The following is a 26,001-nucleotide window of genomic DNA, read 5'->3' on the forward strand; positions in this document are numbered from 1 at the left end:
TTTGGATAGGAGTAAGTCAACATTACACAGGGAAAAGTGATGCAAGGGTGTTTTTACCACACACCACACACAAAAAGCAATGAATGGGCCTAATAGAATTGTCAAGATGTGGTAGTTCATGGCAGGACTTACAACCCACCATGTTCTGGCTCCCAAGAGCTTGGTCCATTTCTTCAAACTGGGCTCTAGCTGAGATTTCTGTAGTATTCCTAAACATGCCTCTTGCTGTTGAGTCAAAGGCTGGTTGTGTATTCATCCTGAATTTCTTCAGTCACATTTTCAGTATTTTCTTCCTGTGCTATGATGCTCTTGGCTCTTTCTTCCTTTGGCATGAGGCAGTTAATGGAGCAGGTGTTAATGCACCTGGACATTCTGGGCGGCAAGGGAATGACAGGAGCAACATAGGCTCACTCCAAGAGGTTGCATCTGCGTGAACCCTGTCTAGTGAGGTGTTTTCCCCTTTCTCATTTCTTAACTCGTTGGGGGCATTGCTGGCTATTTTTGTCCTTTAGAAAACAAGAGCAGCGCGATGGGTAAAAGCAGGGCTTCTAACCAATATTTCATCGTGTCATCCAGGGACCTCGCAAGCTGTGTGTTAAAGAGATGAACAGTGGCATGGCAAAAAAGCAAGCCTGGCTTATAAAGAACAAAATCAAGGCTTTTTATGCTGCAGTGGCGGCAGATTGTTTCAGAGATGGTGTCCGAAGTCTCCTTCAGGTAAGGCCGGCGCTGAAGGGATGAGTATGGAGGCAAAAGACAATTAGCACCCTCCTGTTGATGAAGCTCCCCTAGTGAACGGCTCCAGTTAGGCAGCACAGCCTCGGAGACCAATGCGGATGGTTAAGGAATTCATTTCAAATTCCTGAGGAGAGGCAAATCTAAAACAAAAGCAGAGAGGGTGTATTACAATGAACTATGGGTGATAGGCTGGAAATGGAAAATGAGGTTGCCTTTGGCCACCAGCATACATTCTGTCCCCACACTTATTGAAATGCAAATCTGTTCTGATGGTTGACGACATTCAGGATCCTATTAAAACTTCAAACTATTTTTGCATCTCATACTGCATATAGCAATACTCAAGTCAGGCATTCTGCTCCTTTTTTCTTCTGCAAATGGCGTGAGGGCAAGCTGCTAGATTCGACTAAATAAAGGCATGGGGATCTGGGCGTAAGATCTCCCTATCCCCCTAAATTATTTCCAGAATGTTGAATAAAATGTAATAATCTCTGTGGCTCCACGCTAAAACCTACAGTTCTTTTCTTCCTTATTCTTTCCTTTTTCCTCCCCTTCCATAATAAGTACATAGAATCTTTCTGATCATAACTTAGAATGGTGAAGTATCCTTAAAACAATTCAAGGAGACCCTCAGAAACTATAGGGCTTGGCTTTCTAATCATTTTGGCTTTAATGTGGTTGGAAAGCCCTGATTCTACATATAACCATGTATTCACTTTCAGAGTTACCATTTCCAGGAGTGTCAAAATTCAGGATGGCATCCAGTAACTCTGATGCTTATGCAGGCTGGAAAGAAAAAATTGATTAAACTGTAGTATTTTGGGGATTAAGAATACTTGGTGCATTCCTGTCTCTAATATTCCTGAAGAATTCTTGCAAAGTATGCACACGCAGAGAAACCATTTCTCAAAGACCTATTACCCCCAATGAGTATCTTTTCATCTGTTATGAATTTGCTAGGCCATGTAAATAGATGCCATTTTAAGAGGCTGACTTTTTTTGTAGCGAGTTACTTTTCAGTAGCTCTTCGGTGAAATATGTTGAGAAAGTTACACATTTCAGGTAAAATTATCACAAAAGATTGGTAAATAAAATTTTCAGTGAGGAATGGGTGGACTGACATGGAATAAGCAGGGAGATAAAAGACAGGTCTGGAAAACAATTGTTATATGAATCTGGAAGAAAATGTAAAAATAATTTAACAATGCAGAAAGCTTGTTCACTTGAATTTGCTCAAAGAAACGTGGAGTACAGAGGGACCAGGACAAAAGGGCAGGACAGGGCAGTATTAAAGGGAAACACGGGGGTCATTACACCATTTTGGATAAAGCCTCCTTTGCATCTAAGAATTAATGGTACGAATGACCACATCCCCAAACTATAGTCACAAAAAAGTTGAGCTCCATGCTGCCGAGCACCAAATGAGAGCTCAAGGAGTTGTCCTGCTACCTGTACAATTCTAGGAGAAACACAACAAATGTGGGGGCAGGAGCCCTCCCACTGATGCCCATCTCCTCCTGCTCGCTACTGCCCCCTTCAACATGTCCCACTCTGATCACTGGTTTCACTCTTCCTGTGACCCAGAGTGTCCTTCTTTCACTCCCACTGCTCTCCTTTCTATGCTTGTCAACCTCTCACCAACCTGTAAGATCTGGAACAGATGTCACCTCCCCCTTGAAGCCAGCCATGAATCCACAGCTGGAACTCAAGGTTTCTTCCTTTATGCTTCCATATGAGTTCCTACTGCATGTGCACTTGAATTATAATTATCTCTGTATATCTTGCCTCCTTCACATTATTCTAAGCTCTTTAGGGCCAAAGAATATGCCTCACTGTTCTTCCACAGCACCTACCATAACACTTTGCAATTAATAGGTGCTCAATGATATTGCTGAGTGAAGTTTAATTAACTGGAAGCCATATCCCGCCATCTAATGGGGGAGAGTGAAACCTGAAGTAGAAGATGACTATTCACGATACTGTCCTGCAAGAGGATTAGGTCCTAGAGACATAGCTCACTTACTCTTCATGAAATAATACAAGGCAAAGTTTCAGTGATCCTTGCATCTAAGCATTTTCCAAACATGGATTTTATTGCTAATGACATTATGGATAAAACAGGTGGAAATGAGCTTTGAACCACTAAGTTACAACATGCACGCCAACGGTTAAGCCAACCCTCACTTGATTTTAAATTATTGAACCATTTTAATGAGTGTGTCAGAAGAAATGCAAATGACTGCTAATTTAGAAAAGCTACATTTCTGTCATCTAAAATCCATTTATGGCTGAGATGATTTAGAACTAATCTTTCTATTTTATGCTTGGGTACGGGCATGAAGGACATGCACTAAAATGTAATCTCATCTTCAGAAATCTTCAGGACATTACTCCAGTGCTCTTGTGGACATTATTTTTCATTTGCAGTGGTAGTTTCCTGGTATGGAAAGGATTGCCCATGTGTTTATCTCCTCTGTTTAGGCCTCGGGCTTAGGAAGAATGAAACCAAACACTCTGGTGATTGGATATAAAAAAAGCTGGAGGAAAGCTCCCTTGACAGAGATTGAGAACTATGTGGGAATCATACAGTAAGTGATGGCTTTTGGGACGTGTTCTTGTTTACAAAGCACTAACCAGGGCAGTACATAACAGGTTGTTGTACCAGATTAAATTGCCTGAGAAGAAGACATTCCCCTGGTACCCTGAATTCTCTACCAAAGTGAAAAATCACTGCTGCGAGTAGAACTGCATAGGATCGTAGTGTCTGAGGAGGCAAGGTGGAGGGAACTCGATGTCAAAGAAAAAGGTAAATAGTAAGGGTTACAATCTTGAAACCTATTCACAAGATGAAGAGCAAAGGACAGCTAGATGAGGAAGGAAATGCTCTTTCAGAACACCGGGGAACTTGGGTTGGCTGGTGTGCCCAGTTCAGTCACTGTCTTCTCCTGAGCCTTGAATCAGGAGTTTATTACCCCAGAGCCTCAGCTCCCCCTTTGCTGCCATGAGGCTGTCATGTATCAGTGCCTCTGTGTTGGTTTAAGAACAAAAAGTGAGGGGTGCCTGGGTGGCTCAGTCGTTAAGCGTCTGCCTTCGGCTCAGGTCATGAGTCCAGGGTCCTGGAATCGAGCCCCGCATCGGGCTCCCTGCTCCGCGGGAAACCTGCTTCTCCCTCTCCCACTCCCCCTGCTTGTGTTCCCTCTCTCACTGTGTCTCTCTCTGTCAAATAAATAAATAAAAAACAAAAACAAAAACAAAAAGTGAGTTTTAAATGGAACATGACATCTCATATCTAAATATTGGGGAAGTCTTGGGACAAGGGCAATAATGATAGTCCCGAAAAGATTAGCAGGTCACAGGCTCGTGTCCTCGACATGAATTATCCTGTTTAATTCTCCCAAAAAGCCTTTGTAGTACTAATACTTTTCCCGTTTTATAAGTAGAGATACAGACGTTAAAAATTAAGTAACCTGCCGAGGATGACAGTGTTGTGACAGAGCCGGAATTGCCCCCCAGGACAATCGAATTGCGAGTTTAGACTCATGACCACAATGCTCTGCTGCCCCCAAAAGTACGTGTAAAGCCCAAGTATTATCTGGCTTGTTTCCTTCTTCTGAATAAGAGAAAACAAATTCTTCCCATATGGAAAGTCTCAAAGTGTCTTCAGTCACCATTCTCGAAAACTGAGCCTTTCTTCCAGGCTTAAAAATATTTAACCAGATTTGTCTCACCGGGGGGCAACGTTAGCTATGCTAACAGCCATCTTTTGTCAACAGCTCTGAAAATGGAAGAGTTCCTGTCTGGAGTCTGGCTTTGCTCTGATTCCATACCTCAGGGCAGAGACTGTGCCCCACGAAATCTGGCTGCACTTTAAAAATCTGTAATACACAGGAAAGAAAGCCTTACCCCTTCAAAACAAGCATATACATACACAGTGCTTCTTATACCAGGCCGGGTTGCTGGCCCCTGCTAGAGCGAGCATCATATTTATCATTATCTGAGGGAGACTTGGGGAACATTACAAAAGCATTCTAGTATTAGTTTATTGAAAAGAAGTATAAGAAGATCATTTTCATCTTCTGAAATTTATATGCATTACTGACCAAACAGAAATTCACTTGATAATCTTCCTAACAGAGAACCTGTGTATTAAATGCATTCTCCCAAATTGTGTTTCCCAAAGGTATGAAGCCTGGATGCCACCTGCTGCCATGTGGCCCCTGCTGGTGCCCTGAGTTCAGTAGGTTGAGGCCAAAGCAGGTGCTCAGGGTCAGAATTTTACCAAGCTCAGCAACCAGCATTTTGATATATTTAGAATCACAGTCCGTTGCTCACCATTCTTGGAAACAGATCAGATCTGCTCTCCTTAATCCAGATTCTTCAGTAAAATCTCATCTTTACCCCGGGGTGGGGGGCGGGGGGAGGCAGGGAATAAAGGGGTGGAGAGGAAAGAAATTTCATCTTCATCTTTGGAAGAAAAGGGTTGGAGCAAACAGGAAGACATATGTAAACCTTCAGTCATTAAGCATCCATTAGTTGATACAAAATTATCTGGGGTCATCTTCCAACCTCCTCACCATCCCAAACATTCTAGGAATTCAAAGGGACCAAAATAATCAAACCCAGTAATATTAGGCCAAGGAGACTTCTGGTTTTTATACCAAATTAATAATTGGTCTTCTCGGTAGTAAAGTTCAATGTTAAGGTGGCTCAAATTTGTACTAGTATAAAACTCAGCTCAGCTTGTGATGACTTTACTACCATAGCAGTGAGGTCAACATAGAAGGAAGACAATCATATATCCACATTGTATTATATTTTCTCTTTCTGGTTTTTTTTTTTTTTATGACTTAAAGTATGGTATTATTGTTAACAGAAGATATTATTACAATAGTATATTTTATCATTTTTCTTTGAATAAAAGATTTTAAATGTTTAGAATATGCTTACATATGGTTTGACTTTAATTAGAATATGTATTGATTTTCATTGGCTGTTGTAAAAAAAAAAAATTACCTCTAACTTAGTGGTTTAAAACTCTACAAATTTCATAGCCTACAGACGTGTGGGCTAAAAATCTGACCCTAATTCACTGGGCTAAAATCAAGGTGTGGGCTAGGCTCTATCCTCTTTTGGAAGCTCTAGGAGAGAATCCCTAGCCTTGCCTTTTCTAAGTTCTAGAGGCAGCCCACTGCTCATGGCCCACTTCCTCCGTCTCCAAAGCTCTTGAAGGGTCAAATCCTTCTCATTATTACTCTGACCTCCTCTCCTGCTTCCCAAATGCTCTTTAAGGAGCCTGGTGATGACACTGGGCCCTGACAGATAACCTAAGTTAATCTCCTCATCTCAAGGCCCCTAACTTAATCATATCTGCAAAGTTCCTTTTACCATGTAAGGTGACATATTCACAGGTTCCAGGAATGAGAATGTGGAGGTCTTTGGGGGGGTTGAAATTATTCTGCCTAACACAAGATCCAAATATTTTTTGTGGAACACATTGTCTACTTTTTATGATCAAGGACAATAAGAAACAAGATTTCTCGGGAATTTATTTTCTAGCAACTTTTGCTAGAATGGGTCTATGTTGCTTGGTGACGATCACTTATGGTTTGAATGTTGAATGGATGTTCATATTACACTGAATTTGTTTATATCATTATTTGAAAATTCAGGTTCACTTTGGCTATTAGAAACTTGTGTGCCTATGGTTAAGACAATCACAAACTGCATTATTTCTGGTAGAGGGTCACGTTCAGTGGGAAGGGTGCTAGGCTTTAGATCCATTCGAGACTGAACAAAGGAACCTCCAAGGAGAAAATTTTAAATAAATTCAAAGTACTAATTGGTTTGCCCCATATTTAAGAGCAGAGAAAAAAAAATATTCTACAAGAACAGACATAAAAGAAAGAGAGCCTTTCTTTTCCTTCTAGAGAATCTAATTCTGTTGGGTTGAGTGTAGAGAAGGCAACAGCCAACTTTAATGGCACAGGATTGCCATGAAAAAGCATTGCTTCAAATGGTCTGCCCAGAGTCAATGGTGAAAGTTCTTTGGAGGAACCAGAGATATTTTTAATCAGGAACTTGATGTCAGAAATGCTGTAGGATTCTTTCTCAATAAGTAGGGATTTGGCTCATAATTTCAAAGAGTCTTTGTAGCCTGGAAACTCTCTGTTCTAAATATGTGCTTACATTAGAAAAGAAACAATTATTTTAAAAGTATGTGACAAGCTCTTAGTCAAAATTCTAGGTGACAGTATTATTTGAAAAAAATGGTTCCAGAGTAAATGACTTAGTTACCTTTATCCAGAATACATTTTTAAAAAGAAGAAAAGGAGAAAAACAAACTAACAGAAGCAGCATCAGCTCTTGGCTATATTCTAAAGTGAATTTTCATAGTTTAGTTATGTTAAAATCTTAGCATTGAGAATCTTAGGATCTCTTATTATTAGTACAAATCCTCAGGATTAAGGAGTCTTTTAAATCACTAACTACTTTGCTTCCACTTTCAGTGATGCGTTTGACTTTGAGATTGGTGTGGTCATAGTCAGAATCAGCCAAGGGTTTGACATCTCTCAGGTTCTTCAAGTGCAAGGTATGTACTTTCTTTATTCAACCAACAAATATTTATTGAGCACCTACTCCATGCCCTGGCCTTTTTCTAGGTGCTGGGGATAGAGCAGTATACAACACAGACAAAACCCCCAGTGATGGAGCTTACTTATTCTTGTGCTGACCTGAAGTGTGTCCACTTTCCCAGTGCTTTCCCCATTGCTAACACAAAAGGCCTTTGTCCTGCTAAACAGAAATATAGAATAACCCAGGGCAGTCATAAATTATTCTTCTTATCACCAAACTACAAAGCCAGCATCATTGAAAATAAATACCTTTGGTAAAATAACTGCCAAATTAATTTCTGCAAGATGTTCGAGAAAATGAAGATTAATTCTTTCCTTGAAAAACCATGTATTTTGTTTTTTAAGAGTCTATGATCTGGTTTGCAACTAACATGGAAATTAGTCTGAATGTATCATGCTGTGAATCACTAATCTAAGTCCAAGGCAGAAACACTAATTCAGATTAGTGATTCTGCTTTTCCCTATAGAGGATTTAGTACACTTGTTTAATCTTAAGAGTTTAAACATACGCTCTTCTGTATGAAATAAAGGACACATCTAAAGAGTCATTGAACCATTAGGACAGCGCACTCATTCGTGACTTATTTCTTTAGATGAACTTCAAAATAGAATCCACTGATGACTGACACTAAAACAAAGGGCTATTTTTTTAGGTGTCTCTTGTGCACCAGGTATGGTGTAAATGACAGTGCTGGGTAAACCAAGGCTAATAAAAGTCTATATCCTCAAGAGACTCACAGCCTAGAAATGGGAATGGGTATATCATTCATGTGCCAATAAGCATATCAATAGAGTATTATGGGAAAGAGAGAAGGGCATCTGACTCCAAGAAGTCTTTCTGGAGGAAATTACCCTAGAGATGATTAGAGTTAAGTAGGCAATGTTGGGCAAGAGAGAAATGAGAGAGTTTGGGGAACAACATTCCTGGCAAAGAGGAGAGCATCAGCAAAGGTATGAATACATGAGATTATGGAAGAATGGGTTATATGGGCTACCCAGAGTAGATTCATGTTACTGAAGTAGAAAGTATGAACAGACAATAGTGAAATTTGAGGCTGCTGATATAAGATCCTAATTTTAAAAGCCTCATTTGCCGCATTAAAAAGTGTGGGCATATTCTGTGGACAATGAGGAACCATTGAAGAGTTTTAAGTGAGGGGACATGGACTCAAAGGGGACTAGAATGGAAACAGGGAGACAAATCAAAACTCAAAAACATTTTTATGATAATCAAAGGCAGAGAAGGCGACAGCCTGAACTAGAGCCAGGGATGGAGAGGAAAGGACAGGAGTACTTTGGAGGCACAGAGAGCAAATGTGGGGGTTGGTTGGATGTGTGGGATATGGGAAAGGGAGGAATGAAAAAGACCCCTTAGTTGACTACATGAATGGTGGTGCTGCCTGTGGAAATGGGAAACACAGAGGAAGAATAGGTTTAAATAATCTCTTATGGGAAATTCTACCAGAAATATCCAATAGGCAGTTAGACAGTCCTGGTCTTAAAGAAGTGTGAGCTGGAGATGCAGATTTAGGAGATGTTATGCACAAAACTATTTTCTATGAATTCTATGGTGAAGTCCTAACCTCAGAATGTGACTGTATTTGGAGACAAGGTCTTTTAAGAGGTAAGTCAGATAAAATAAGATCACTAGGGTGGGCCTTAATCCAATATGGCTGGTGTCATTATGAAAAGAGATTAAGACACAGACAAGCACAGAGGAAAGGGAAAAGACAACCATCTACAATCCAAGGAATGAGGCTTCAGAATGAAACCACCGTGCCAACACCTTGATCTTGGACTTCTAGTCTCCAGAACTGTGAGAGAATAAATGTCTGTTGTTTAAGCACCCAGTCTTTGGTATGTGTTATGGCAAGCCAAGTGGACTGATACAGAAGACATCATAGATCAGGTAAAAATTGAAACAACGACACTGGAAAAAATAATCCAAAGAGTGCATCTAGTCAAGAGCCCTAAGACACAGGGTAAGAGCCCCAAAGAAGGAACAGAAAGGAGTGTTCAGAAAGGTAAAGGAACCAGGAATCTGTGGTGTCATGGAAGCCATGCGAGCATGGTGCTCAAATAAGAATCATCATTATTGTCAAATACAGCAGGAAATACCAGTAAGATTGTGAATGAAATGCAATTGACAAGGCAATTGATAATTGATAATCTTAGTGAGACGAGTATCTGTAGAGCAGTGCTGACAGGATCCAGATTGCAGTGGGCTGAAAACAAAATATGAGATGATGAAGCAGAGAATATGGGTGTGACCCACCACTTTGAGAAGTTTGGATGCAGTGGGGAGGAATGAGATTGAGGAGATTTACCATAGGAAGACCCATCAACCTTAGAATGGAAGAGAGGGGGATGTTTTCAGACTGAGGAAATGGGCCCAAGAGAATATGGGCGATTGAAGGTGGAGGTAAAAAAAAAAAAAAGGATGACCCATGGAGTAAGATTCTGGGGGAACAGGATGAATCAAGAGAAGGGCGTGGATTGGGGCGCCTGGGTGGCTCAGTTGGTTAAGCAACTGCCTTCGGCTCAGGTCATGATCCTGGAGTCCCGGGATCGAGTCCCACATCAGGCTCCCTGCTCAGCAGGGAGTCTGCTTCTCCCTCTGACCCTCCCCCTCTCATGCTCTCTCTCTCTCTCATTCTCTCTCTCAAATAAATAAATAAAATCTTAAAAAAAAAAAGAGAGAAGGGCGTGGATGAAAGCAGGGGTTTGAAACAGGAAAAAAAAAAGCTTCATCTTCTAATATTAGAGCAAAAGAGGTAAGGATTGATTATGCGGTATGCAGATTTGGAAGAGTGGAGTGGTAGATTGAGGAAGATTGTGCACAGTGCTCTCAGTTCTCTTTGAAGATGGAGCAGTCTTGCTAGTTGTCCAGTTTTTGTCTAGCAGCATTTGGTCTCCAGGTAGAGGAGGCTCAGGATTTTGCTGGATCTGTTCAGCAGAAAGGAAAAGCCTGCAAGAGATCCGAGAGTGCTGGTGCCTGATGGTCCAGATTCTATTTGGCCATGTAGGATTGTCTCCGTCATAGCAGAAGGTGGTGTGAGAGGATGAGGTGAACTTCCTGATGCAGCCATGCTGGTGTGTTGTAAGGGAGGAGAAAGAAGACGAAATTGGAGATCAAGCGTTTATATAGGCTAGAAGACCACTGTCTGATATGAATACTCTATGATTATGTAGGAAGAGCTTTAAAAAATAAAATTGAGAGTCTTTCCTGTGCAAAATTGTAGCAAAGAGGATAGTCTGGTGCCTTCAGGCTTCTTTTTTTATGCCCCTATTCTCTTTTATGGACATTTTACATCTCCAGATGGATATACTAATTCCCAGTGTTCATGATTAATTTATAGTTCTTTCTAGTAGAACTTAATACATTAGCAGCAACAACAGCTAACATTTTTTTAAAGTAGGCTCCATGCCCAACATGGAGTTGAACTCACAATGCCAGATCAAGAGTCGCATGCTCTGTGCCCAACCAGGTGCCCTTAACCATTTTTGAGCATTTATTATGTGCCCTGTATATGCTTCATGTTCACATATAACACTTGTCATCCCAACTACCCTATGGAGAAAGTACTATCTTTGTCCCCATTTTACAGCTAATAAATTGAGGTTTACCCAAGATTCACAAGGCTAGCAATTGGTAGAAATAAGATTCAAACCTATGTCTGTTTGAAACCGCTATTCTATCTTTTAAGAAGGAGAACTAGAGAGAACAATGACTAAGATAAGGAGAGCCAAAGTGAAATCTGAGATATGGGAATGGAACAATTCCTCTGGGGGGGGTGTTGCTAACTTTCTACATTTCTACATTTTGCTTTAACTTTGTTGCCTTTTGTGCTATAATGTTTTCCCATCTAAAAAAATGAGAATACAAAATACAGTTTGTATTTAGATTACATGTTTGCTTTGTACGTTATGTTGATCTCTTCAAGCCAAAAGATGTGATGTAGCTGGAAAATATTGCTCCCACCTTTACTGCTCCATCTGCCAAAATGGCACCATCAGTTTAGTCCTGTAAGGCGATACAGCAAGCAAATTTTGTAGTATTTCTGAAAGAATCCTGGCAGTGAACTGCATCCCCTTTTAATTTCCCAAGGGATGTATCCAATTTATATCAACTTTGATGTTTGAAATCTTTCTGCTTCTTAGTCAAGAAAGGAAAAATACAGTTGGATGTTAATAAAATAATTATAAGTTCCAATTATCTAGGGTAAATAAAAAACAGTGTTATACAAATACATAAAGAACATGCAGAAAAACAACAGCATAATGATAGAAATTAACTTTATGCCACATTTCCATGCACTGTTTTGAAGTTTATGTAATTTATGACACCACTCCCATATTAGATTTTGAATTGGAAGAAATAAGCTTGTGTTTCATTATATTATACTGTAATATAGGGCTTAATAAGAGCCTGATAAATCTTAAGTATTGCATTACACTATGTTAATGATTATCATCATAGCTTTTCCAACACAGGCACGACAGTGTCATCACAGATTATAATTTAAAGGAAATATTAGCAATTCAGAGTGCCTATATACTGTAGTTAATAAAGCAGTGAATAGAAATCAGTTTTATAGGTAATTTACCAGCTAATGACAATTATTTCTATACTGTGTCACAGGCTTATGTGAGGAGAATAACTTTTGTATATAAATAAGATCAATGCTCATAACATTCTAACTTGTATACCGCAGCAACTCTTCCAATACCGATGGCTGATAGTTCTCTTAATAAATCAATTTATTGACTGACAACACCAAAAATGTGATATTTCATATTGTTGGCCTCCCAGAGGTATTTAGCAAGTTTGCCAACTACAACAAAGAGTCCAAATTGTACTGGTAGGAATAAAGTGATGAAACGTGATCTGCAATATATTGCGGTCAAGTGTTCGGTATAAGTACTACAAGATTTATGACCATCTCAGAGCACAGGGATTCTGCTGTGTCTGATGGAGTGGCTTAGCAAAATAAAGACAGATGGCAGCGTAGTAAATAATTACTTGATTGGAAGACGACCACCGCAGGATGGTTTCCTGCCTTCAATTCGGCGAGACTTCACCTGGGGTAAGTCACATTGATTCATGTAAGCATTTACAGCTTTGAGCTGATTGACTCAGGAAAGAATCATAATTTAATAATTAATAAAGAGAAAGGTTGCTGTGAAGTGGGAGGGGACATGATTCCTCAGTGGGTTTCCCTGCTCCCTCTTCTGCTGTCAGATAATTGACTGCTCTCCATCCTTGAGATTCAAAGTAAATCATAATGTGTAGACTCCTGCCTATTTCTAAAAACATCTTTAAAAAAAAAAAAAAAAAGACTGAGAATAGAACATTTGAGGCAATCCTGACAAGTAAGTTGAATTTCAAACTATAGTCACTCCAGTTGGTTACCATACGATCAATTTATAAAACATTGGAGAATGGGTAACTATTCTTCAAGTGGTTTCGGCATTAGTATGAAGACGGGGCTCAGGGTTCTTACTATGAGAACTGTTTGGGGTTATGTCTGAAGAATTGGTTAGAAACCCACTCAACTGAGAGAACAGAGAGCCTAAGCTTTTTCTCCATCATTAGAACCTCAGGGATTCCCTTACTCTTGGAATGAGAGACCGGCAGGCTTTGATTCTCTCTCTCTCTCTCCCTCTCTCTCTCTCTCTCTCCCCTCTCACTGTCTCTTGCTAGCATTGTGGTTTTGTAAATCATGATAGACTATAGAATTATCTACTATGGAAGCTTCAAATTCCTACCTGATGTTCAGGTGGCAGGTCTTTCCAGGGAAAGGATCCCTTTCCCTGCCTCTCATCATTCTTCTGCTCAGTTCTGCCTGTCACATTCCATCCTGGTTTGTCACATCCTATCCTGGTTTGTACCATCAGCCTCTGTTAGGTCCCCTTTTTATAACTCTGTATACAGCATTAACCCTGCTTCTTTTCAACACTGTGTTTTGTACCCCCTGCACACAGTACTTTACACATGCTCAGCCCTGACAACTATCCTTTTGTTTTCCTTCCTTTATAGAGATACTTTTAAATGTATTGAACTGTGTTGAATAGCACTGACTTGTTCTTTTATTCCAACAGACTATTCTTGAGTGTTTGTCCTGGTGGTAGGCATGAGTAGGGAGGCGTGGGCACAACTAAGAATGTGAGAACTCTAAGCGTAGGCTTTGAAATCGGTCAGACCTGGGTTCAAATTCCAGCTCGATGCTTTTTGGCCGAGTAGCCTTAGTCAAATTACTCATCTTTTCTGTTTCACTTTTCACATTTTCAGGTAGAAATAATTATAGCATCTAGCTCACAGATTTACTGTCTTGGATTAAAGGATACTACAGCTGCAAAAATATTTGGCATTGTACATGGCACAAAAGAAACTCTCAGTAAATGGGGGCGATGAAATATGACATAAGCTACCCTCTAGGAATTTGCAGTCCAGAGGAATTAAAATAAACATGTGTCTTAAAACTCTATTCCCCATCACACAGGTGTAGTTACTGGAATAAAGTTTGAAGCAGGGTCTCATGGAAAGATGAAGCATTATAATTGGGGGATGGCCTCTTCAAAAAAAAATGCAGACTGTGTATTTCTTCAGCAGGCAGATATTGGCGATCAGAGCGTATTGCTGAGGAAGGATGGTAACGAGGGAGAACACTAGGATTGGAAGCAGGACCTTGCATCACCAGCTGTGCAACCTTGAACTGTCTGAGCCGGTTTCCTCCACAGTCAAATGGGGAGAATGCCACTAGTTCTGCCTGCATCCCAGTAGTGGCATTGGGATCAGATAAGATCCTCTGTGGAAAGGGCTTTGTGGATCCAGAACATCACAAATGCAGTCGTGATGGAATGAGTAATTGTTATCGTCAGCCTCGTGGAAATCAGTTTATACCTATCAATGCATACTCCCTGGGCTCACCCCCTTGTGTCCGATGGTACACTTTTGCAAGTCGGCTAGCCAGTACTCTTATTGAAAGAAATGCTTTGACAAAGTCTACTGTGGACTCGCATGTGAACAGAGGCGAGCAGTACACCAGATAGATCATTCAGAACAGATCATCAAACCGTCACTTTTGCTTAGCACTGAAATTAGGAAAGGATGGACTGGATGGGAGGAGGCCTTAGATCACCTACAAAGTGAATAATTAAGAATTAGCTCTAATAAGAATTTGCAAAATCATGGTGCAAGGGATCAGACCACTTGGTGGATGTGAAAATCCAAGATGGCCAAGCAAGCAGATCTTCGCCCGTAGAACAGACTGCTCTCTGTGGGCCTCTGTCTGTTGTCTTTGAGGGGACTGCTGAATCTGATGCATTCCAGCAAAGTCTGGTTTTGTCTCTGGGGCCTAGGATTTTTCAGTCTGCTCTGTCCAGGATGGGCTGTGTACATACCTTTGAGCAAATAGTTGGAGTAGCTCCCAGCTCGCTCAGCCAGCTGACTCTGTGACAAAGGAGGATTTATCTTTTTTCCTCCTTTGTCCAAACTCGAGGACAAAGAACGTGGCAACTAGCACCTCATCACAGGGTGTGCAGGAGGCTGCCAAAAAAGGAAAGCAAAAGAAACCCTTCCCCAGCGTGGCGCTGCTTGCCATTACCCCCCCAAAGAAGCTCGCCAATATGCACCTTCCAGACAACTGCAAAGAGGAGGTTACCCCACAGCTGGACCCCTGCAGCATCCCAAACGGTAGATAATAGCTAGGGGGCCATTCCCTGGGCCGGTGACGTCTCCCATGGTGCTGCCCTGGGGGGCAGCCTGTCATCTGTACCTGTGTCTTCAGGGTCCTCCCTTTAAAATGACATGCAGGAGGGGCCATCTTTTGGGGGAGCTAACTTGGCATTACACCATATGCCCGAGAGTGTTTAGGTTCGCCTGACAATGAAGTGTTGGAGGTTAATGGAACAAATCTGAGATAAGAGTAATGAGCAAAAAGCAAAAGGTCTTCAGAGTGGGAAGCATGCAGGATCGGGAGTCAAGCCGGCCTCTTTTCATTTGAACCCTGTTATTTTCCGGGTGGCATCAGACAAATTACTTAACTTCTCTGAGCCTCAGTTTCTTCATCTACAAAATGAGAGTAATAATAGTAACTATCTCAGAGTCATTTGGGAAGGAATAATATGCAGCACAGTCCTGGGCACCCAAAGAGTGTGCAATAAATAGTAACTGCTAAAATAACTCCCAGGCTTCTCAAAATACTCAATTTGCCTTGCATGACTAAGTCCATTTCCAGTGGTTGCATGAATACACCGCCTGTAGAACACGCTCGTTGCTTTGTTCTTTAAGGAGCCACAAAGCACCATGCAGAAACTGTTGTTTATTCTTTTTGCGAAGCTGGGAGAGTTGGAAAGGGGAAGGGTTACAATATTCCATTTCACAGATAGGGAATCAGAGGCATAGGAAAAGTAAATGACTCGCTTCGTGTCACATAAAGCCCGCCACAGAGCTGTCACCGGTCACGACCTCCCATGCAATACAGCTTGTGTTCACCTTTCGAAAGTCAGGGGTAAGCAACTCCTGTCTGAGCTTTAATACCATCAGTCTAATTTCTTAGATTTTCTACAGTTGCTGATCTTGAGAACCTTTGAAGCTTTGGGGAAATCACATGGGTGATTTGACCTTAAATCTCATGCCACTGGCAAAAGATTAATTGCTAAGACCTGGAAAGAGGCCAGACAATTCTGTGGAGCTGCATAACACAGCACCGTCTAGGGATGTGACTGTCTTGACAGATTTAGTTAGTACATAATTGATAAATCGAGAATTTATATAGCTTCGCTTCCCAGATAGATAAGGCAACAGGCTCCAAGGGTTGACATTTACAGAAGCCCTACCAGTGTTTTGTAACACTGAAGCTAGGTTTTCTACTGTGTTCCTCAGAATATTGCTCATTTTCTAAGTCTCTGCTCCCATAAAACAAGAAGATGAGGGGTCTGACAAGAGCCCCCTTGCCCACTGTAAGCAAGAATGCCTGTCATTCGGTAACACTGTCCCCTGATGGCTCTTAAAGTCTTACTCACCCTGATCCAATGCAGGTTGACGTCAGAAAGGGATGCAAGGCCTTACATAGCAGTTAGGAATTTGTGGTCACGATCAGAATCCAAAAAAGATAAAAGGCAGCTAGATGCCACATCAAAGCTTGGATAGTGGGTCTCAGCCCTGGACAGGAAGCTACATGGCTGAATCTCTTGCTCCAGACTCGACTGTCATGAGACCCTTCTTAGCCATTTGAACTCTGACAGGCACACAGAAACCTCAGTTTTTCTTTCTTTCACTTTGGTCATTCATTCTAGAAAGTATTTTGCTTATGAGAAAGAATTGTTGGGGTGCCTGGGTGGCTCAGTCGGTCAAGTGTTTAACTCTTGATTTCAGCTCAGGTCATGATCTCAGGGTCGTGAGGGCTCCATGCTGGGTGTGAAGCCTGCTTAGGATTCTCTCCCTCTCCCTGCTCCCGTGTGTGCATTCTCTCTCTCTTAAAAAAAAAAAAAAAAAGAATGGTTAGTGGACATTTTTCACTGTAATTTCTATTCAGAGCCCATCCAAGGCTTTATATAAGGTTTGGTTACCTGTCCTTAATTCTTGCTGTCTAGTTTTATGCTGCAATTCAGGAGGCATTGTCGTGTGCCTGATACACACCCAGTATACTTCGGCACTTCCGCTTGTCAAATACCCAGCCCAGGGGTTTAGGTCAGTAAATCTGTGGCGTACAGTGTACACGATCTTACGTACAGCGGATCTGGCTTTTTGGGTTCTGCCGGAAGTGAATGAAGATGTCATTAAACTCCCTTACCCTCACAAATAAAAACCTAGTAACTTCATGTATTATAACAACACATAGAGCTATTTCCTGAGCTAGTTATTACTTTCTGAATACAATTTGCTGATATGTATTACTTTTTAATAATCATTTGGAAAAAATCATATGATGTATAATAATTTTATTGCACAGACACCATGTTTTATTTTGTATTTACTTTTTATTTAAATTTTACTTAGTTAACATACAGTGCAATATTGGTTTCTGGAGTAGAATTCAGTGATTCATCATCTACATACAACACCCAGTGCTCATCACAAGTGCCCTCCTTTTTTTCTTTTACAAGTGCCCTCCTTAATACCCATCACCCACCTAGCCCATCCCCACCCATCTCCTCTCCAGCAACCCTCGGTTTGTTCTCTATCATTAAGAGTTTCTTATGGGGACACCTGGGTGGCGCAGTCAGTTAAACGTCTGCCTTTGGCTCAGGTCATGATCTTAGGGTCCTGGGATTGAGTCCCACATTGGGCTCCCTGCACACTGGTGAGTCTGCTTCTCCCTCTCCCTCTGCTGCTCCCCCTGTTTGTGTGCTCGCTCTCTCTGTCAAATAAATAAATAAAATCTTTAAAAAAGAAAAAAAAGAGTCTCTTCTGGTTTGTTTCCCTCTCTCCTTTTCCCTCCTTCCCATATGTTCATCTGTTTTTCTTTCTTAAAGTTCACATATAGTGGAATATTCCACTTATTTCACTTAGCGTAATACTCTCTAGCTCCATCCACATCGTTGCAAATGGGACACCGTTTTTTATATTAAAACACTTTATAAGGTTGCTCCTGGAAACTTTGTCACTCTGAGTTAAGTAAGTGATTTTTGTCTTCTTGCATTAGATGAATTAGAGAAATTGGAACAGGAGAGACTGGCTTTGGAAGCCACTATCAAAGATAACGAATGTGAAGAAGGAAGTGGAGGCATCCGAGGCTTCTTTAAAAAAGCTAGCAAGTTGAACATTACTAAGCCAGCTCCTAAGAAAGGTAAGTACTTCTAAAATTCACAAGAAATATACGAAATGAGCCACTGCTTGAGTATCGAGAGGGGTCAGAAGTCAGCATCTAAGATGTTGGGGGCATTGAGTTAGCGAAGGACTGAAAGACGCTTCTTTCAAGACTGTAGTACAGATGAAATGTATAAGTTATTTATCAGTAACAATAAGCCCTTTGTGCCATCTCACTGTAAAACCTTAATTTTAAAATAATAATATTGGTTTGGGAGTCCTATAGTGCCTACATGGATTTGAGTGCCATGAAATGGACATTTCTTAGTTAAGATGGAAAGGGGACAGACATTTAAGAACCAATACCCAAATGGATTTATCTATACACACACACACACACACACACACACACACACACACACACATACCCCTTACATACCGCTTGCAGACATTTCAGGAGGCTAAAAGTTGACTAGTACAGGTAAATGAGATCCCTAATTTTGAAAAAGCATCTATCTTAACACAAATCAGAATTCTGGACTTGGAACTTCACTGATACTAATTACCTGTAGATTTCAGCTGAGTGGTACATTTACCTCTGAACGTCCAGTATGCACCCCAGGCATGGAAGACTACAGAATGAGAGCTTTTTATAAAACTTATAAACAGGTGATTCAAACATCTGACTTTTTTTGAAAATTGAAAATTGCTTTCTTTCCCAAAACACTGCAGGTTTGAGTTTAATGAGGCTCACGGCGACCTCTGCTGGTAGAAAATTAGAATGTTAACGTACACAAATAATCCTACACTTAATGTAATCACTTGGTGTGAGCCCCAGAAAAGATCATTTCTCTGGGAGGGTTTTCGAGTCAAACAGCAAGATCCAAATTGAGACTTAGCAGGCTTCTGGTCCAGTTTGACAGGATCCAAACTTTCAAAGAGATCCTTCAATGAGGCCCTCTAACACCCTGGGGAAGGTTTGATTCTGTTTGCTTGTTTTCCTACAATAGCCCAAGGACAAAGTTTCCCCTGTAATACAATATTTTTATATATTTATATAGAATAACATGAAATGTAAACACTGCCCCCCTTCAAGTACTAGAAGTACACTTGGGTTCCTGGAATATTCCATGGGCTATAGAAAAACCTACTAAGTATTGCCCACCTTAACATGACATTGTCTAGGAAAATGATGTGTTTGAATCTCAAGTTGGAGGTACATCAGGGCCTCCAGGGTGTAAATATTAGAATAAGACCATCTGGATGCTAACTGTCTTCTTTCCTTTTCAATTATTTGGTTTATTCAGAGAAATGTGAACTATTCATTGAATCTGCTCTACCATTCAATCATTCAATGTTAGTCACAGTCTGGAAAAGCAATGGAAAATTCAGAAGTCTTAGCCCATTTTTGCCCTTGCCTCCCTTGCCTTTGGTGATGTTTCTAGGAAGAAGTTGCTTCGGCTGAGGTCAAAGAGGTTGCTGCCTGTGTTCTCCTTTAGGATTTTGATGGACTCCTGTCTCACATTGAGGTCTTTCAACCATTTGGAGTCTATTTTTGTGTGTGGTGTAAGGAAATGGTCCAGTTTCATTCTTCTGCATGTGGCTATCCAATTTTCCCAACACCATTTGTTGAAGAGACTGTCTTTGTTCCATTGGACATTCTTTCCTGCTTTGTCAAAGATGAGTTGACCATAGAGTTGATACTGTTCTTTAGCTGATGGGGCAAGAGGGAAGCATCGATGTTCTTATTAATGAAAAGGGACTCATAATTTATTCTGGAATCCTGTTTCTGCATCACAAATCTTTTGGCAAAAACGTACTCTTCTGCAAGTCAACAGGTCTCATTGCTCAGAAAAGCAAAATGATGTTATGTTTTATTTCCAACATCTCAAATTTCAAACGCATCCCTAAAGGAGGCCCCTTCACCGCTCTGGGCTTTCATTGATTGACAACTCTTTGGAGTTCTAGATCAGGACAAACCCTACCTCCAGGCATGAATGCCTGAGTCCTCTGGATGCTTTGATTTGCATGTAAGTGGGGGCAGAGTTTGGTCCATTTTGTAAAGATATTTGCTTTCTCCCTCAGCAGTCCTAGGGAGAGAGAAGCCATGTTAAGAGAATTGCTTCAGAACTGACAGGCCCTAAACATGGAAACGGCAAAAGACAGAACAAAGCATCTTCAGAACCTCTCAGATCAGAGAGGAAGCTCTGAAGCAGCTGTTGTAAGCACTTTGCTAACACCATCTCTTTGAAACGAAGCAATGAAGTCACAACTTTAAAAGATGTGGAAATGAGAAATGATATCTATGGTGTAGCAACGAAAATCTCAACTGGCAAATAGAAGCCAGGGTCCTGCGCAAACACTGGCCTAGTTCCCTAGTATACTTTCGCTGGATCCTTGATAGGGTGGAAAGTGCATGTAAAAAAAAATTAAGTACTTTCTATGCACCCTTATCTCTACCTCAAGTGAAGGAATTTTGTCTCTCCTTATTTCCTGGCTTTTCCGTCTCATTCACAGAGATTCAGATAGCTCAGGGGTTTCCCTTCACAAGGCTCCTTGAAAACAGGAAAGCAAGCTAGGCTGACATTAGGACCAAAGGGTCATAGAGTCAAGATGCATTTGGTCCCTAGCCACCTTTATAATCCAGATATGCATGGAATTTACACCAATTGCACTCAGATGAATGCTCCAATGAAGAAATACTCCTGATCCTATTGCTTATCTCTAGAAAACCAATCACCACATTTTCTACTTTCAAGTAAATTTGAAAATAGGATTAAGTTGAGTTATAGTTGAAGTTTTTAAAAATAGGGGTATTTTGGCTATTGTAGCAGATCATTTAGCATTGTTACCTGCCTAAGTAATAATTCTGCCCTGAGATTACTAGAGACCTGAAAATAATCTACAGCTTTATAATGAAAACTGTGATCATGAAACCAATATGAAATTCTTTTGAACTATTAAAGGTGATCTAAATTGCTGTGGGACTTGACCTTTATCTCCCTTTCCCCGAGCTCACTGTTTCCCTATAAGGATAAAAAAGCTTACAGATTCATGACCCTTCCTCTATTTTCCTGAATAGATTTATTGGCAAGTTATTTTGTTTCTTTCTTCAAAAGACAAATAGGTCTACTACTTTTTCTTTCATTACAGACAGCAGCATGAACACAATCCAGTCGATGCACGTGGGGGAGTTCAACCAGAAACTGGTAGAAGCCAGCACCCAATTTAAAAAGAAGCAAGGAAAAGGCACAATTGATGTGTGGTGGTTGTTTGATGATGGAGGTAAAAACAATTCCAGAATATACACTAGGGTGCAGAATTGCTATGTTGATCAATTTAACAAACTGCACGGGAAGGTATATGAAAATGGTATCACTTGAAGAATAATATTTCTGTGTTTTCCCAAGATTTTAAATTATTTAGGAGCAATGAGTATGAGAATGAATAAAGATTTAAAGCTATTCATTTCCTTTCAGCAAGATATATTCATTCTTTCTGTCATAATTTATTCTTTTTTCAGGGTTAACACTCCTTATCCCCTATATCTTGACTCTCAGAAAAAAATGGAAAGACTGTAAATTAAGAATCTATGTTGGAGGAAAGATCAACCGCATTGAAGAAGAAAAAATAGCGTAAGTAACTCATCACTTCTGTGTTAGAGCACTTTGGACGTCTGTTGCTTTAATGCTTTAGTTTTAAGAACTTTAAGTGTTTTTGAGACACAAGAGATTTAAAGACAAAACCACTGTGATGGGCCTCATGTTTACTTGGTTTTCTGGTCATTAAATTATCTGCGCACTTCTTGTAATCACTGTCTTCACGTCCCTTGATCCCCTGCCACAAATGCTTTCAAAAAGGAATTTGACACAGAAACCTCATCTCAAGTCTTGAATGGGACTCTCCTTATCTTGTGTAATGTTTGCTTTGATTTGACCAGTGAATGTATCCAAGAAAGGAAAAGCCTAAAGGGATTTGTATCCAGTAGCTTCTTTGGGGCGGGTTGAACCTGTTGATTTGTGATGGTCACTCTGGCACAGCACACTTAAAAAATAGAACTGAGAGACTGAACCTGGTCCTTGTCCCAGCCCCGCCCCCAACAAGCTTCAGGACTTCGCAATAGTCATGGCAGCCCAGACCTGGGTTCCCAGTTTCTCATCTGTAGCTTGAAAGAGTTTAAATGGATGACTGTTGAAAACTCTTGTAATTAAAAAAATAAATCAGTCTCCAGAATGTAAATTTGCATCTTTGTAATTGACTTAGTCATGGAGAGCCTGATGTGTAGTTGTGGAAGCAGCAAGCATGTTAGGAATGCCATGCATTCAAAGGTCTCTGGTGGAAATCTGGAGAGCCACCTTTAGCAGCCTTGGGTCCCTCATGGCAGACCTAAGTCCCAAGCTCTTCCAGAAATCAAAATAATGACAGGCTTTTATTCAGTAATTTTTCATATTTTTCCCCCTTCCTGGGAGGATTATACACACAAACACATATAAAATATATTATATATATTCATATATAATGTAAACTATATATATTATATGTGTGTGTATATATATATATATTTAATTCCGCTTAAAGAGAGTCATGTTATAATGGAAACTAACATGATGGCTATAACAATTTATATTTTCTTAAAGCCTCCAGTAACTTACTGGGGCAAGTGATGAAATTTAAAAATGGTTGGTGGATTAGATGATAGCATGGCATCAATGTTAAATTTCCTGATTTCAAAAAGTGTACTTTGTTTGTATAAGAGAATGTTCTTATTCTTAGGAAATACTGAAGTATTTATAGGTAAAGGGGCCTGATAGCGGCAGCTGGGCAACTGGGTAGGTGAGTAGGAAGCAAGCAAGAAAGAAGGAAGATGTAGATAGACAGATGCAGCTGTGTAGAAAGAGAAAAAGGTGTTACATCAAATGGAACAATGTATAAACAATTGGTTGAGTTTGGGATTTTTTGCACCGTCCTTGCAATTTTTCTGTAACTTGGAAATTGTATCAAAAATTTCAGTTGCAGGCGCCTGGGTGGCTCAGTTGGTTAAGCAACTGCCTTCAGCTCAGGTCATGATCCTGGAGTTCCCGGATCGAGTCCCGCATCGGGCTCCCTGCTCGGCAGGGAGTCTGCTTCTCCCTCTGACTCTCCTCCCTCTCATGTGCTCTCTCTCATTCTCTCTCTCTCTCAAATAAAGAGATAAAATCTTTAAAAAAAAAAAAAATTTCAGTTGCCAGGGAAAGAACCTCCAATATATAATGATATATCATAAATATTAGTTTGTCAGTATGTTGTCAATAACTCTAAAAATGATCAGCAAGATAATAGTCAATAATATTAAAACTTGTTCTCGTTTTTCCCAAATGATAAGGAAGCACGTACAGCTCTCTGTTGTCTTACCTGAAATGTGAATGCAGAGTTGGGTTTGCTATTCCTAGGGTCTGCACCGACATGAATTTGTCTTTGCCTTCAATGGAATGTGCTTGGTCCACCTTTAGTATACGGTGATGGAAATCAAACACTAAACACAGCCTTTGTCTGAATATGAAGCTGAAATAAGATGTGAACTCTTTGCCTGAAAATAGTTACATATGCAGTGATGAAGTATTTCTCTCTTATTATTTCCAGAATGGCTTCTCTTCTGAGCAAATTTAGGATAAAATTTGCAGATATCCATATCATTGGTGACATCAACATTAAGCCAAACAAAGAGAGGTATGAAGCATTTAACAAGATCCATGGTTTGCCCCTGGTACTCTCACATTTTCTTTTGTGCTGATTATTAAAGGGTAAAAATGTTATCTACCGACTGCAGTGACCTCCTAATAAGATATAATAAAAAGGGACTTCAAATAACCATGCAGAGCGGTCAAATAAATTATAATGGAGGGAAAAAGATTTTATGGTAAAATTGAGCTTGAGAGGGAGAACTGTTAAAACACAGGTTAGTTAGCATTTTAGGATTGCCCTTCATGTTCTTGGTTTCTATGGCGGCAAGAGTAGCAGGAGACACAAGCTCAGATATTCTGGACTGGGCAGTCAGGGCAAGTTTTCATTATTTGAAGTTACTGGTGGGGTGGCTGGGCGGCGTGGTCATTTGAGCGTCCACTCTTGATTTCAGCTCAGGTCATGATCTCAGGGTCGTGAGATGGAGCCCCACCTCAGGCCCCACGCTTGCTCAGCGGGGAGTCTGCTTGAGATTTTCTCTCTCCCCCCACCCCTCGGCCCTTCCCCTCCCTATAAAATAAATAAATAAATCTTTAAAAAAAATTTTTTTTAAGTTACTGGTGGTGCATCCTGGATGCGGAGCTCTGATAGAGAAGCTAGAAACCGCTTGAGTCTTCCTGGCGCAATGACAGAACCGACCCTCCATGGCCATTTTCACTTTCAGGCACTAAGGACCCAGCACTTAGAGCTATGGAATTTTGGGGGTCCTCTAAAACTATCTGAAGCCTGGCAAGGAAGTGTATTGGCTCCGGAATTTTAAAATGCTGAAAATAATTGTTTAAACATCTTCAAATCATGACATCATTTTAACCCTCGTTAACTGTTAAATTTGTCAAGTCCATGAAACAGCTTGTAGGTTAGATCCTCACAGGAGTTCCCAGAAATGCAAGAAGATGGACTGGAAATTATAGCTGATACTAAATAAACTACTTAGAGTGATAACTTACCAATTATAATATTTTTCAGTTGTTTACAGTCCAAAATCATATTTACTGCTGCATCTGGATGCGATTTAATACATGTGATTTGGTGTGGAGTGGGGCCTTCAAGGCTGAGAGTACAGAGGGACACAAGGATCTCAGTGTAGCTTCGGTTCTCCCTCTCCTGATGGACCTGTTCTCACTTCTGTTGACCATCATTTCTCCTTCCTCCTGCAGCTCCTGATGGCTTGCAATTCCACACTCAAGTCTTACTGTTCTTCCCTTCTTTTGATTCATTGCTATCCTATGTGAGCTTAATACCTAACAGAAAATCATCCAGATTTAAGATGCAATCTTATCAACTACACAACAACCTTGAACTTCATGTCATTTGAGGGATTCATGAGTCCTCCAAGGCTACGGGTCAGTCAAAATGGCTTTACAAAACATCCTAATTGTGATAAGAAAGCTATAATCGACAGAGCTCACCTGGGTTATTACTGTGCAATATTTCCTCACATGGTATATACTAATGCCTTCTATTCCTATATTTCTACAGTTTTAAAAACTTAAGAAAAATTAAGAAGAGTTTATAATCCTCCTTGGTAAAAGTAATTAACATTCTGCCATTAACTGGGTTGTCATGTAGTAATATCTGGTAGCCTTCCACATTTCATTTGAAGAATTTTAATTCCTAAGACATTGCCTCTTTGGCTTTTGCAGTGATGTGATCAAACAGCCTCCTCTTATATCTCTAACTGGTGGAAATGCATTCTATTTCATAACACAGCAGGTACAATGATTTCCTAGCACATGCCATGTCGCAACAGCCCAGAGCCTGCCAGAGCTCGGCAAGCATAGGGCCATTTACTGTTGTCTGGAGGGTAGTCATGGTGTCCCCTACTGACTTCAGGTTTTCTATTAGCCCTGGCTCGGTGCTGGGCACAGATTAGTCATGTACTTCTTGTAGCCAAATTCTTCTTGCTGTTGTTTGTCTTAACATCAGCTAAGGACTGTCTGTGCTTGCTGATTCATTTGTTCCTCTATCCTTTGCCTCTTTGCGGATCAATCTGGTTTTCTCTACCCAAGTTTCTTTCCCTTTCTTTCATGCTAGTCTCTGCTCAGCTGCCATGGTCCCCCCCTGCATACCTGTCCTATCTGTCCTATCACCAAGTATGTCCATGTACCTCTTCCACTAGTGCCTTCCATTGTCTGAGTGCCCATCGTGGGCTAGACACTA

At 40.6% G+C, this 26,001-nt stretch overlaps 1 protein-coding gene across 3 annotated transcripts in view; it reads left to right on the plus strand.

The window, feature by feature from the left end:
• SLC12A1 (solute carrier family 12 member 1) overlaps positions 1-26,001 on the plus strand; it is an 86,738-nt gene that overhangs the window by 50,629 nt on the left and 10,108 nt on the right. For all 3 annotated transcript variants that reach the window (XM_044917786.1, XM_021693783.1, XM_021693784.1), the window contains exons 17-23: positions 577-717; positions 3,220-3,326; positions 7,245-7,327; positions 18,020-18,163; positions 21,277-21,408; positions 21,647-21,758; positions 23,743-23,829. In XM_044917786.1, the coding sequence (XP_044773721.1) occupies positions 577-717; positions 3,220-3,326; positions 7,245-7,327; positions 18,020-18,163; positions 21,277-21,408; positions 21,647-21,758; positions 23,743-23,829 (806 nt within the window). The remainder of the gene's footprint in view (positions 1-576; positions 718-3,219; positions 3,327-7,244; positions 7,328-18,019; positions 18,164-21,276; positions 21,409-21,646; positions 21,759-23,742; positions 23,830-26,001) is intronic.

This window comes from Neomonachus schauinslandi, chromosome 9 (assembly GCF_002201575.2).
Source record: "Neomonachus schauinslandi chromosome 9, ASM220157v2, whole genome shotgun sequence".
NCBI lineage: Eukaryota > Metazoa > Chordata > Mammalia > Carnivora > Phocidae > Neomonachus > Neomonachus schauinslandi.